This window comes from Sinohyriopsis cumingii, chromosome 18, assembly GCF_028554795.1.
Source record: "Sinohyriopsis cumingii isolate HCF-2022 chromosome 18, ASM2855479v2, whole genome shotgun sequence".
Taxonomy (NCBI): Eukaryota; Metazoa; Mollusca; class Bivalvia; order Unionida; family Unionidae; genus Sinohyriopsis; species Sinohyriopsis cumingii.
This window is the reverse complement of record NC_142978.1, coordinates 76,275,800-76,291,121: the sequence shown is the minus strand read 5'-3', so window position 1 is coordinate 76,291,121 and position 15,322 is coordinate 76,275,800. Positions and strand designations below refer to the sequence as shown.

General features: G+C 35.3%; 1 protein-coding gene across 2 annotated transcripts in view; it reads left to right on the top strand.

Annotated features, from left to right (window-relative positions):
• Positions 1-15,322, top strand: part of LOC149777015 (neural-cadherin-like) — a 149,821-nt gene that overhangs the window by 92,479 nt on the left and 42,020 nt on the right. For both annotated transcript variants that reach the window (XM_089941765.1, XM_089941766.1), the window contains exons 24-27: positions 307-554; positions 6,819-7,093; positions 12,518-12,884; positions 14,961-15,176. In XM_089941765.1, the coding sequence (XP_089797891.1) occupies positions 307-554; positions 6,819-7,093; positions 12,518-12,884; positions 14,961-15,176 (1,106 nt within the window). The remainder of the gene's footprint in view (positions 1-306; positions 555-6,818; positions 7,094-12,517; positions 12,885-14,960; positions 15,177-15,322) is intronic.

Here is a 15,322-nt window from a genome sequence, read left to right as displayed (position 1 = left end):
TACATAGAAAAGTATCAAAAAATGTTGACTAACTGTATTGACGATTTGTGTCAATTTTTTTACTGCTTTCCTTTGTATTGAAAGTGGTGTACATTTTCTGATAATTTTCTCTGTATTGACAATTTTAAGGTAAGAGTTAAAGTGAAGAAGAAGAAAAGCATTTCAGTCAATAATTTTTTTAATGATTTTGAAATGATTAGGCCCTTAGCTGTGTAAAAATATCACTATTTCAAAACGTTAAATACTCCAACACTGCACAAGTGATCAGCCATAAATGTACATTAATGAGTATTACTCATATTTTAGGAATAACTGATGAGTACTTTGTGACACCAGTGAGCAGTGGGCCGGGTAATTCTAAAATGGAGAGTCCAGCTGACAAATTCCGCAACCTTCTGGCGACCAAACTGAATACAGACCCCAAAAATGTCTTTATTTTGAGCATCATGCATCAAACAGACAAAGATTATACTGATATTCGCTATGCAGCACATGGCTCCCCCTGGTATCAACCAAGCCGCTCGGATGGCATAGTCAATATGTACAGATCTGAGGTAAAATCAAACATTGACACAGATTAAACGTAATGAAAGTTTGGGTTGGATTAAATTTTACTGCAGTGATATATCATATATACTTGCGTACAAGTCTGGTTCAACTTCAAACTTAATGGACAAAAATATACCATTGCATTATGTTTGTTAGGAGTAATTGGTAGAACAAACAATATAGACCCTGATCTGCTTGTGTATTATGTGATTGCAGGTCATATTCAATGTTATTTGCAAGTGGACCTGACTTATAATTGAAAATTTTGGGTAGAATGTTTGGTTCTTCCGATTGTATGTATATCCAGTTTGAATCCATTATTATTATTATTATTATGTTTTAGCAGAGGATATCAGGGGTCTCTGGTACACCAAACTCTATAAAAATATGCATATTTGTAAATATTGATAGATGAAAATTTCAATAGGGACCTTGATATAGAGGGTGGTGGGTGTGAAATAGTCTTTGTTTGATCTGTTTTGCTCAGTATCAGAGAGTTTATTAAAGAGTCCAAGTGATTTTAATGGATTATGTGAAGTGTTATTGATTTGTAGACTGAATACACTTGGACACCTGGCTTTGATTAAAGCATACTTTGATCATATTTTAAATCCTACATGAAGTTTGCAATCCATACATTTCATTGTGTATCATATGTATAAAATTAGTGTCAATTTATTTTGACTTGTCCTCTTTCCTATAATGTTATTTTAGTTTGTTTATTGGAGAAATAAGAACTCCCAAGTGATAGCCATAAAAGCAGCTGTTTCTTGGTGTCACATCCAGATATGCTTTCATTTTTGAGTGATTATTAAATGTGTGCTTTCTTATGAGAATTTTATATACTTTGGTACCAATGTGAAGGCTGAATCTGATTATAGTAAGACTGGCCAACAGAAATGAAATAACAGATCAAATTCTGATAAAGAAAAAATAAGACACAAAAAACCAAGAGATTCATGGAATGAATCATGGAAATGGACATTCACACAGACTACACAATAAGAAAACATTGAGACATTGTTAGCTTGAAATTAGCAAATATATCACATGTCCAAGTATAACAATAATAATGAGGACTTTGCATAGCGCACAATCTTTAGAAGCTCTAAGGGCTTTACAACTTTAGACAACACCTATAAGATAAGAAACATAATAATCTAATTACAAAAACAAACAACAAACAACATGAAATTAGAAAAACATTAAAAAAACAACAACAAAAAAACATGCTGAGAATATTTAAGGTAAGGAAACATTATTAGGTCTTTAAGTTTGCTTTTGCTGTCGAAATAAGTGAGTTTTGAGAGCCCTCTTGAATGTGATCACCGTCTTTGTGTCTAAGTTCAGTGGGCAATTCATTCCACGTTGCTGGGCCCTGGTATGCAAACGAACGCTGTCCATACGACTTTGTTTTCATACTTGGAATAATGAATATACGATTGTCAGAAGAGGAGCGTAAGTATCTTGCTGGTGTGTACACATGAGTGAGGTCAGATAGGTATGATGGACTAGAGCCCGACAGTGAAGTGCAGCACAGAGAACAAATTTTCTGTTTGATTCTGGATCGAATGGATAGCCAGTGTAGGGTACAGAGCAGCGGGAAGGTGTGCTCTGATTGTGGTACTCTAAGTATGATCCGAGCAGCTGTTTTTTGAAGTTTCTGGAGTAAATATTGAGATGAACCAGACTGAATTGAGTTACAATAGTCCAGTCTTGAAAGTACTAATGAACACACAAGTGTTTTAGTGGCATCAACTGAAAGATATTTGCGAATTGAGCTGATGCTTCTCAGCTCAAGATATGCAGCCTTGCATATGTTCATGACATGTTGATACAATGTGAGAGTACTGTCCAGAGTAACACCTAGGTTTCGTACTGATTGTGTGAATTTAATGTTGGCGTTGCTGATATTTATTGTTTTAGGTAAAGGATGTGAATGAGAAAGTCTTTGTGTTGTGATCAGAATGGCCTCAGTTTTATCATCATTCATCTGCAGCTTCTTACAAGTCATCCATGATTTCACGTCAGAAATGCGCCTCTCTACACCTTGGATGGTAGCATCAACTTCAGTTGGGTGGCTAGTTTAGTATATTTGCGTGTCATCAGCGTACAATTGATGAGACACTGGATGATGATCTATGACACTTGAGAGCGACTGAGTGTACAGAATGAAGAGAACAGGTCCAAGAACAGACCACTGTGGAACACCACAACATAGATCAACTGGTTTGGAGTGTATTCCATTTGCAGATACAATTTGTGTCCTGTTGACCAAGTAGGACTTGAACCACACTAAGGCTGTATCATGAATGCCAAATACACGCTGGAGACGGTGAAGTAATATAACATGGTCTATTGTATCAAATGTTGCAGACAAATCAAGGAGGGTGAGGACTGTAATCTTTCCACTATCCAATGCAGAGAGAATGTCATTAACTACTTTTAGAAGAGTAGTTTCAGTACTGTGGCAAGGGCGATATGCAGATTGTACATTGCTAAAAAGACTGTTTGAAAATAGATGAGATACAAGCTGGGATAGAACAACCTTTTCTAAGATTTTTGAAATGAATGGGAGATTAGAAACTGGGCGATAGTTCTTTAAATCGTTGTGGTCTAGTGTTGGTTTCTTCAGCAGAGGCTTTACAGTGGCAGTTTTGAAAAATGATGGGAATTCCCCAGATGAGAGAGAGGTATTAATAACATCAGTTAGTGAAGGCAATACTGGATCTAAGCACTCAAGCAGCAGTGATGTTGGAATTGGATCAAGTTCACATGACTCTGGTGCACTCTTCAACACGATTGTACATACGAAATCCATAGAGACAGGTTCAAATGCTGCTATTATGGTTGCCGCTCAAATTCTGTATCCCAGATGTATAGTGACGACGAGTCAAATGAAATTGTGGTGTCAAGCTTATCTCTGACGGTTTGTACTTTGTCACAGAAAAAATTTGCAAACATGTATGACATGCACTCTTGTATTTTCTGTTGTGTGTAAATATTAGACTGCCCACAGACATACCCTGCAAGTTGTTGTGGGTGGAGTGTGGGTATAAAGTGCGTGCAAAACAACATGCTCCATTGGTACAGTTACCATCAATTCAAAACATATTAAACAAGAAATATGCCTGTCATTAAAAAAGATATTTCATTTATAATATTTTGTTTATTCAGAGAACTTTGCATTGGTAGATATACATGTATGTCTATTGTATAGATTGAATAGATAGAATGTTAACACCATGTACTACATTGAAAATAAGCAAACAAAAGTGGGATATTTAGTAATTTTGTCACAGATCATTATGTGTTTGAATTCAGTGCAAAAAACAATATTAAAAAAATTATATTAGGATAGATGAAGCACATTACGGTTCAGAATGTATGTATGTATACATCCCAAGGTCAAGGTCATACTACTAGAATTTCTCTGCAGCAAATCAATACTTTATTTTTTGTGTGAAAAATTTATTGATTTTGATCCGTTGATCCATCCTCAGATGGTCAACTCATGAACACATAAATCTGTAGCTAATTGTGTTTGAAGGTTTTAAGTTTCTTTTTAACAGTAAATGCTTTATGTTTTTGTGTACCATTATCCGGTGTAATTACCCACTAATTAACACTAACATCTATTTGTTTGAATGACTTCAGCAAGAATAATTTTTAATCAACAATGGCGATTTTTTAAAATTATGTTTCATAAATGATTACCCCATAAATTGAACAATATTCAGCTGTGAGATTTACTTTGATGATTAGCAATTACTTGTGTTAATTGATTTATAAATTTAGGTGAGAATCTTTTATCAACGACTGCATTGTTTGGTGCTTGTTTGTAGAAATTGGTGAAATTATTGTAAAATTTCAGGAGCCCTGTGATATTTGTGCTAAATTCGAATTCATACATAACCTCTTCCCCAAAATGATAAATTTTCAAAATTATTTTTTGTACTTTGAAAAAATATATACGACTTTTAGGGAGCTACACCACAGTTGGGTAATGTCCAAATTTGTGCTATAACCAATGATGTTTATAGCGGTATGTCACTGTACTGACCAATAGCAATCTGAAGACTATTTATAAGGGTAACACATCAATATACACATAATATCCTGCATTTAAAAAAAGGGTCTTGCTATTAAGGATCTTATTTTTAAGGTTGGAACATTAGCTTGTCCAAATAAGGAGCTGTACAAATCCTCATGAGTACTCACTATATTGCGGTATTATATCTTTATCATCCCTTCTGTCTGACCATATCTCCTACTTTGCTGGTTGGAATGTTATCAAACTTGGTGCTTATGCTGCCTATGTGGTAGCTATCTGTGAGCCGAGGATTAATTTGGAATCTCTGGGAGGGGTTCAGATGTCAAATGTGCAAACTTTTTAATTGAATTGACTTTTTTCTTTCTAAAAACTTTATAGATCTGGCTATCTATATGTAGTTTATAGTGGTGTGATACATACTATACATAATGTATTTGGGGTTTTTGTTATTATTATAATTATTAGTAGTACACCTCTCCCTTGATAACTCGCGCACAACGGGGTCGACAAACATAGACCACACTATAAGTAAGGAGTGAGTTACCGAGGGACCTCCAAAAATTGAAACATAATCGCTTTGACATCGAGAAAACCCGTGGGGGGGGGGGGAGCGGCATTAAGGAACTTAGCTGTTTATTGACTGAATCCTCATTTTACAATCCCGTCAATAATAATTTTTAATAACTCGCTTTTTCTAATGAAGTTGTTTGTTATTCTGTTTAAATAACATTTATTTTCAATATGTCCAACATATGAAAGATCGTTTCAGCAATCATCACGTGTACATGAAAAAATATGTGTATTACATCACTGGTTTTTCTTTCTTGATGAATGGTTCCCATAATGGTGTTTAATATTATCCTGCCAAATCGGGAGTCCACAGAGCGGGTAACTAGACTAACCGTTGATACAACACCAAACAAGATTCCTTTTTTCAAAAACACATGACATTTATCTTGTGAGACAATTGCATACGTCGAAACTCAATTTCTGTATTGTTCAATTAGTACAATATTGATGTCGTGATTTCATTGGAAGTAATAATGAAATAATGAAACTTCTTATCATCCTTAAGGATATCTCTTAGTGCCAGTTCAAGAATTCTCTGAAACTCGCTTGCCCACAATGGTCCATATCTGTGAAATCATGCTCTTTATTTTATGAAGTATTCACTTTGCTTGGCTTGCTTGTTATCTATGCTCACAGTTTTGAAAGAATCAATTAATTTAAGGGTGTTTATGTTACATACACAATAACATTTATAAGTGTTCGATTGATCAAATGAAGTGAGTTAACCTGACATATGACCGGGGCCGCTAGATTTTATGTTTGTAGGATTTTCGTGCCTTTTAACTTTTATTTTATTTCACCTCCTTTATTTGGTTCAAAATACATAATTAACATGATAATACAAAGGAGGCCAGCTTTTAATCCAGTGCAACAATACAACAAATATTTCCAGAAGTCAGTTATCAAAACACGGTTGGCACTTAATTAGGTTCTCAGAGAATGCTTGCAGACACAGTTGTTATGGTAGATTGATGAATTTTATGTTTAATTACAAGAGGACACTTTAGAATGATGATGATTACACTTAAAAGGAACTAAAAGATAGAACTATAACACAAATTTCAATAGATAATTTTTTAATTTAATTTGTATTTATTTATTAAAATACTGACTCTACTCGGCTAAGTGACATTTTCATTGATATAACTTTCCTTACATATCATTAATTGCGGTGTACTAGGAATGTCGTTTGGAAAGAAAATGTAAAAAAAATGTATGACCGACCTATTTTTAAATTTGATATTTAATAGTGTTGATTAAAATTTCCAGGTCCTATCTACCGTTTTCGACGACAAAGCGAGCGATACATCAAAGCTTCCGGCTACCAATTTTTATCGCGATTTTCTTCAAGTTCAACAAATGGGGACTAAATTTTGGGGTATTTTCTGATTTAAAAAATGGGATCCATGCCTGACCCCGCATTATAAGTGGGTTTGCAAGTTATCAAGGGAGATGTGTAGTATGCTGTTATTCTTGTAATTTTTTTGCTATTATTTTCATCAACATCATTTACATTTTAGCACATCATTATCTTTTTAATGTTTCTTACAATACCATGCTAAATTATAAATTGAATGGATTTTGTCAGGGCCAATTTATAAGTTTATTCTTACATTTAATGTTCAAAGGATTTTTTGTTTTGCAGTTTCAAGCAACACTTGGTGGTCAAGGGCAAATTTTGATGACACCGATTGATGAATGTCTCCAAGAGATATGTGAAGGTGGCTGCTATAATTGGCTTAATATTCAGGAAAAACCAGCACTGGTAAACACAAATAGCACTTCATTTGTTGGTGTTTGGAACAGAGTTGAAGGATTGTGTAGCTGCCATGCTACAGACTTCAGTATGCCACTGGATTGCACAGCTGATTACTGTTACAATGGAGGAACATGTGTGAAAGATGATTGGAAAGTGATATCGTAAGTTTGTATACCTCAGATCACACGTGGAAAGGACACAGAGTGATATTCCTGTCCATCTGTTTTGTACATATATCACGTTAAGTTTTGCTTTTATGTTACATGCTGCAGGGCATTCATGTGTCAAGAACATGTTTCTGTTTGCTTCTAAAAGAACGTAAAACTCGATGGAAAGAATAATAATAATCTGCCCTGAGAAAAGACTTTCTGAATGTAATTGCAGGGAATATTTTCTGATGTAATACTGATTTGCATGAAAATTTAAAATACCAGATGTCACCATTATTATATCAGTAAATTGACTAGTTACAAGCTGTAATCTGTTAGTATAGGAGTTGTGTTGGAGGAGCAGTCTAATGAAAGGAAGAACCAGTCAACATACAGTGACAAAGCAAAAATAGCACTGGTGATATCTTATTGGATTTTTGGCAATTAAATTAGGATCATCTCCAAAGGAAGACAGATCACCAAATCATCAGATACTGTAAGTTTAGCCAACAAAATAATTTTAGCAAATTTAGTGACTCAATTCATTTTAACTAAACTTTTATTCACATTAACATTTTATGATAAAAGTGATAATACATATGTGCTAAAACAAAATCTAGATGGCACGTTCTGCACTATCTAGATCGTTGTTTCTGCACTGGAGTTCCATGTCAGTATCCACTGTATTGTAATTGCCATGTTGTACCACAAAATATGTGTCCTCTTTTTGAGAAAAATCAGAATTGATATTTTTACTCAGTTTGTTGAACATCCCTCACTTTTAGCAGCAGTTCATGTTGTTTACAAGTTGATGATCCACTTGGACTGGAATAATGCAATCATGTTATTTTATCTGTGTTTACAAGTTGATAATCCCCTTGGACTGGAATAATGCAATCGTGTTATTTTATCTGTGTTTACAAAGCAAACATTGCTTTGTCAAACATTATCCACTAAAACATTATGTAGCACATTGGTTGTTTACTAAACTTTTACATTGGTAATATGCAAAATTATTAATAATCCATCCGGAACCATAAATTCCTTTATTCTGGTGCATGTCAATTTTCGATGATTTAGTGAAGTTTGACGTTTTTATGGATGCTTAAATTTGTGGATTGGAAAGATGCCCTTCTGCTTCCATTCAATGTTCATTGTTTTGTTGCTCCTTGAAAATTAAGCAATTTCAAGTAGTAAATTTGGTTACTAAATGGAAATAAAAGATACACCAATCATATTCTAATTAGGATCAGGTTAAAGCACTTGCATTTGCATTTTAAAATAACCATATATATATATATAAATATTTTCATGATATTTGTGCTTGTTGCCTGTTTTCATCTACGTTATTGTGTTCATTATGTATTGGCTGTTAAATCTGTATGTGTTTCTTCATCTCATTGTTTTGGAAATGAGAACAATTAGACATTTTCTCAGCTGTCTTGCTCCACTGTTTTTGAACAAACCGCCATCACGTGATACTCGCCAGTCAACCCATTTATGCTATGATGGACCCTCATTAATTGCTTTGAATGATCACTCCTTGGCTCTCCACACTACACTGTGCTCTAAACGAACTGAGACTACATTCATCATGACCTAAATGTAAATGAAGCGAAAAAAGAAACGTTGTTTCAAACCTGACCGGCATAGGACAGGAAGAAGAATTCCAGTTATCTCCGTCATTTCGGCTCAACAATTCAAAAACAATTCGACCGTTAATTTAGATAAGATATTTCAAATCCCTATTAATTCATCAACCTTTGTGTCAGCTATCCAGGAGATACCTCTGCGTATTGCATTATTCAATGCCCAGTCAGTAGGACCAACGGAAAAGTGCAGAGAAATAGTTAATTGTATCAACAACCAGAATATTGACGTCTTTTTCCTGACATAAACATGGCTAAAAACATCAGGCGATGAGCCCAAGTGTACAGATCTAACACCCACTGGTTACTCCATCAAGTCATTCCCCCATGATTAACGCGGAGGTGGAATTGCTGTCATCACAAAGAACACCATGATAAAATGTCTTAACCACACCACAACTTTCAATTTCGACCACACATCGTTTAAACTAGTCCAAACCACACTCACACAGGAGCAAAGGTCAGTCCATTTTTTCTGCCTATACCGCCCTCCTCGAAGTAGAAAAAACAAGCTGGCTGACTCTCTTTTTGGAGCAGTTTCCGAATCTCCTGGACTATGGAAATTCGATCGGTGGCAACCTAATTATTCTTGGAGATTTCAACTTTCACTTTGACTGTCCAGGAAAACCAAATACATCAAATCTCATAGATTCAATAATGTTTTCAACCGCAAACAGTCAGTTAACCAACCCACCCATAAACATGATCACATTGTGGACTGGATTCTTCATAGACCTGATGATAACATTCTACGGTCCTCCCTGGTATCCCATGACCTTGCATCAGATTACCTCTGCATTATATGCCATCTTGACGTATGAGTCCCTAACCCTCCAACTTTATCTGCTACTAAGAGAAACCTTCGTATGATAAATAGAACCAAACTAATGCACGACATCCAAGGTAACCTAACAATTTGCTTACCTCCTACCGCAGAACAACTCGATAACTGGCTGCTTTCATTGCTTGACAAACATGCACCAGCTACCAAGTGAAGAGTATCAATTCAAAAGTGTTATCCATGGAATAGCAGTGTTAGGGACCAGCTTCGCATAAGAGACCGCCGTAAACAGAGAGGCTTTGGCTTTCCACAAGACTCACTATTTATAAGCAAATCTATGAAGCCGTTAAGAAGCATGTCACAAATATAGTCAATGCAGCGAAATCAGCCCACTACACTACCAAGATCATGGAAAGTTCCAGCTGAAAAGAGCTCTTCGAGACTACTAACAAGCTAATGTCAAGGAACAAATCTACACCACTTCCAACTACCGTCTCTCCGGTCGACCTTCCGGACATAATTGCAAATTTCTTCCGTGACAAAGTACAAACCGTCAGAGATAAGCTTGACACCACAATTTCAATTGACTCGTCGTCACCATACAGTTGGGATAAAGGATTTGAGAGGCAACCATTAGCAGCATTTGAACCTGTCTCTATGGATTTCGTATGTACAATCGTGTTGAAGAGTGCACCAGAGTCATGTGAACTTGATCCAATTCCAACATCACTGCTGTTTGAGTGCTTAGATCCAGTATTGCCTTCACTAACTGATGTTATTAATACCTCTCTCTCATCTGGGGAATTCCCATCATTTTTCAAAACTGCCACTGTAAAGCCTCTGCTGAAGAAACCAACACTAGACCGTAATGATTTAAAGAACTAGAGTCCAGTTTCTAATCTCCCATTCATTTCAAAAATCTTAGAAAAGCTTGTTCTATCCCAGCTTGTATCTCATCTATTTTCAAACAGTCTTTTTAGCAATGTACAATCTGCATATCGCCCTTGCCACAGTACTGAAACTACTCTTCTAAAAGTAGTTAATGACATTCTCTCTGCATTGGATAGTGGAAAGATTACAGTCCTCACCCTCCTTGATTTGTCTGCAACATTTGATACAATAGACCATGTTATATTACTTCACCGTCTCCAGCGTGTATTTGGCATTCATGATACAGCCTTAGTGTGGTTCAAGTCCTACTTGGTCAACAGGACACAAATTGTATCTGCAAATGGAATACACTCCAAACCAGTTGATCTATGTTGTGGTGTTCCACAGTGATCTGTTCTTGGACCTGTTCTCTTCATTCTGTACACTCAGTCGCTCTCAAGTGTCATAGATCATCATCCAGTGTCTCATCAATTGTACGCTGATGACACGCAAATATACTAAACTAGCCACCCAACTGAAGTTGATGCTACCATCCAAGGTGTAGAGAGGCGCATTTCTGACGTGAAATCATGGATGACTTGTAAGAAGCTGCAGATGAATGATGATAAAACTGAGGCCATTCTGATCACAACACAAAGACTTTCTCATTCACATCCTTTACCTAAAACAATAAATATCAGCAACGCCAACATTAAATTCACACAATCAGTACGAAACCTAGGTGTTACTCTGGACAGTACTCTCACATTGTATCAACATGTCATGAACATATGCAAGGCTGCATATCTTGAGCTGAGAAGCATCAGCTCAATTCGCAAATATCTTTCAGTTGATGCCACTAAAACACTTGTGTGTTCATTAGTACTTTCAAGACTGGACTATTGTAACTCAATTCAGTCTGGTTCATCTCAATATTTACTCCAGAAACTTCAAGAAAACAGCTGCTCGGATCATACTTAGAGTACCACAATCAGAGAACACCTCCCCGCTGCTCTGTACCCCTACACTGGCTATCCATTCGATCCAGAATCAAACAGAAAATTTGTTCTTTGTGCTACATTTCACTGTCGGGCTCTAGTCCATCATACCTATCTGACCTCACTCATGTGTACACACCAGCAAGATACTTACGCTCCTCTTCTGACAATCGGATATTCATTATTCCAAGTATGAAAACAAAGTCGTATGGACAGCGTTCGTTTGCATACCAGGGCCCAGCAACGTGGAATGAATTGCCCACTGAACTTAGACACAAAGACAGTGATCACATTCAAGGGGGATCTCAAAACTCACTTATTTAAACTGCAAGAACAAACTTAAATACCTAATAATGTTTCCTACCTTAAATATTCTCAGCATGTTTTTTTAATATTTTCTAATTTCATGGTGTTTGTTTCTGTAATCATATCGTTAAATGTTTCTTATCTTATAGGTGTTGCCTAATGTTGTATAGCGCTTAGAGCTTCTAAAGATTATGAGCTATACAAAGTCCTCATTATTATATATATATGGATAAAAAAGAGCAAGGGCCATGCAATAGTTCTGTATCAAATCTAAACACATAAATGTATCTACATGAAGAAAAAAACTATAAAAAAGTAATTCTTTCCCCTTCAACACTAAATTTGTTCTTAAATATTATATAATATATGCTGTTAATTTGATTCTTAGGCATAATTATCTAAACTTGAGAAATGATTGTATCAGAATTAATTTCAGTTAATAATTGCATAAAAAATGAACATACAACTTTCACTAATTCATAAATATGCTTATATGGATATTATTCAGAGTTTTAAGAATTTGTATTATGGGCAAATTGTTTTGATGTTCTGGTGTTTGGTAGGCTTTGGAAGGTTTGGTTTTGGGTGAATTTTTTTATTTGTAGAGGATATTTTGTTCAAAGAAGAGAACATTTGAGACGAGTTAACTTAGAATGCTCATGGTAAAAAAATAAAAGACAAATTATATTGGCAAGTTTTCTAATTGTGTTGATGAAACTTTATGGTAATTAATTTGTATTCACTGTCATCAAGACTCGGTCTTTCACAAATTATTATCGAAGAGATCAGAAATGTTTATAGCTCAATAGAAATATTCCTTACTTTCCCACAGTTGCCAATGTCTCCCTGGATTTGAAGGTCCACGATGTCAACAACTGCGGCACAGTTTTGATGGAAGTGGCTATGCCTTGCATAAGTCATTCGAACAATGTGAAGAGGGCCGAACTAGCATTGAAATTCTTACCCAACTGAGTAATTCACTTATTTTTTACAATGGACCTTTTGGAATTATGAGCGACACAGATCCTGTGGATTACATTTCCTTGCAGTTGAAGAATGGATACCCGTATCTGGAGATCAATCAAGGAACAGGCACACTTACTCTTGCTTTAAAAGGGACGGATAGCCAGAATAAGCTCCAGATGAGCCCATTTGATGATGGAAAATGGCACAGGATTGATGTAATTCGGGATAAAAAGGTATGCTCTATTCAGTTCAACAACTGCAACAAAGCTGTCATAATTCAGAGGTTTTCTCAGAGTACTTTTTGAGATTTGTAAATTATAACACTTGTTTGTAGCTATCAAGTTCCACTGATATATAGTTAGATAAACGAGATAGAACTTTTGCAACTAGTTACATTCATGTAGATAAAGGAGATGGTACTTTAGAGGTTTTCTGCCTGTACTTTTTCAAATTTGTAAATTATAATACTTTTTGCGCTATCAAGTTACATTGATATGGAGACAGAAAAAGGAGATGGTACTTTTTGCAGTTAGTTACATTGATGTAGAGACAGAAAAGGGAGTTAGTACTTTCGTACTGTTAAGTTACATTGATGTAGAGATATAAAAGGGAGTCGGTACTGTAGCACTGTTAATTAAGTTACATTGATGTATCAGTAGATAAAGGAGAGGGTAATTTTTCAGGTTACTTATAACGTGACTGCATTCACAAACTTTATAGTATATGTAATATGTGTGGTATGCTTGAACCTTTTGACAATTGCACAAAATTGTAGATTCAACATTTTAATAAAATAGTTGTATTTGGGTGGTTTCTCACTGTATTATATCCAGTTGTTTAATGTAAGTGAATTGCATGGATGACTAACTGAGAAAGGCTGGAAATTATACTGCTTTACAACAGATTGCCAGGTTAAGAATGATCAATGCTCAAATGTCTGAATATTTAATTTGTTTGCAAGAGGGCTATTTAGGAATTAGATTCAAAATCATCTACATAAATACAGTAATTAGTAGGTTCATGAGCTTTTTATTGCATAAGCTCTGCCAAATTTGTCTGTGTAGATAACAATAATGTGACCTCGGTATGCTTGCAATCTAGAAAGGTAACAGAATGTGTCTGTATAGATGGCAATAACATGACCTTGGCAACCTGTAGATAATAATAATGTGACCTTGGCAAGCTTTCTGTCTAGTAAGGTAACAGACACTGCACTCAGATTTCAGTTTGAAGTCAGCAGTTGTCAGTCCCCAATTTTCCATCATTTTCAAGCAGAGTTAGGTTTGTGCCAAGGGTTAAAATAATTAATTAAACAAAGTTTAGTATTTATTTTTCATCTGGAATTTTGCCCTAAAAATCTTTTTTCCTATTTTAACATTTATGAGTGACACTATATATGAGATAGAAACAGGGCATGTAAGATCACTCAAACACAGTTCACATAATTCATGTGAAAACTATTTTTCAAAAAGGTAATGCTTACCAACTTGTTCTTTGGGGCTCATTATTAGCAGTTTTTTAATGGTACATCTTCATCGCTTATTTTAAGATTTGATTATCCAGATGGAGTGAGAGAGAGAGAGAGAGGGTATGAGAGAGAGAGAGAGAGAGAGAGAGAGAGAGAGAGAGAGAGAGAGAGAGAAGAAAAAGGAATTAGGCCTAAATATGGAAATACAACATATATTAGGTCAGATATATTTCAAAAATGGGAAAAGAAAATAGTTCCAAGTATGATATTGCTGCATTGGTGATGCCCCTTTCTTGACTTGTGACAATATATTTTTTTTTATCATGTTGATACAGTTCAGTATCACAGTAAAAAATATAAAATAATATATTCTTCCAACAACATACACTGAGAAAACAGAAGACTGCTGAGTGAACTTTTCTGGTATATTACTTTTTTATAAAAATTGTTACCGATGACAGTCATGTGAAGTATTTGAGCCAATTTATGGCAGAAGTAAATTTAGTCTTTTCACAAGATTTCATATACGTAAATTCTCTTGATTATTTTTAACCTTCTATATCTTGTATTTAGATTTATTACTGTCACTGTGTTACTGTAGAACAATGTTGCTTTTATGCCATAATTGTTCCATGCACTACCTTGCTTAGCTATAATGTCATCATAATAGCATGAGGGGTTATTATTATAGCATAAATTTGTTCAATATGCCCGTAGTTCCTGCCTGTCTATAATATGATAAAATGATAGTATCAGGGTAAATTGATTCGATTGTCTTGACAAGTGTGGTAAACACAAATTGTTCAGTAACTCAGTCCTTTAATATATCAATATGTTTCAGTTTGTAAGACTCGTGGCTGACTACTGCTTGAGTGCAAATGTCCAAGGTGGCATTGAGGATAGACTTCCTTGTGAGGCAAGCGGTTTTACACCTGGTGAAAACATGTTTCTTAATGTAGAGGGCTCATTGCAATTGGGTGGAGTGATAGCAGGTGTCCTGCCAAGTCCACCACCAAAATTTAAGGGATGCATGAAGCAGTTAAGACACAATGCAGAGGTAAGAATATATCCAATCGCCTCCTGTCTCCATTATACAAAACTTGCATGTACAGTAATGTCGAGTTATTTTGGTGATGCCAAACTACATATAAAAGATTTTTAAGTTACAGTTTCTTCTGTTTAAATATAGACATTTTTTAATTG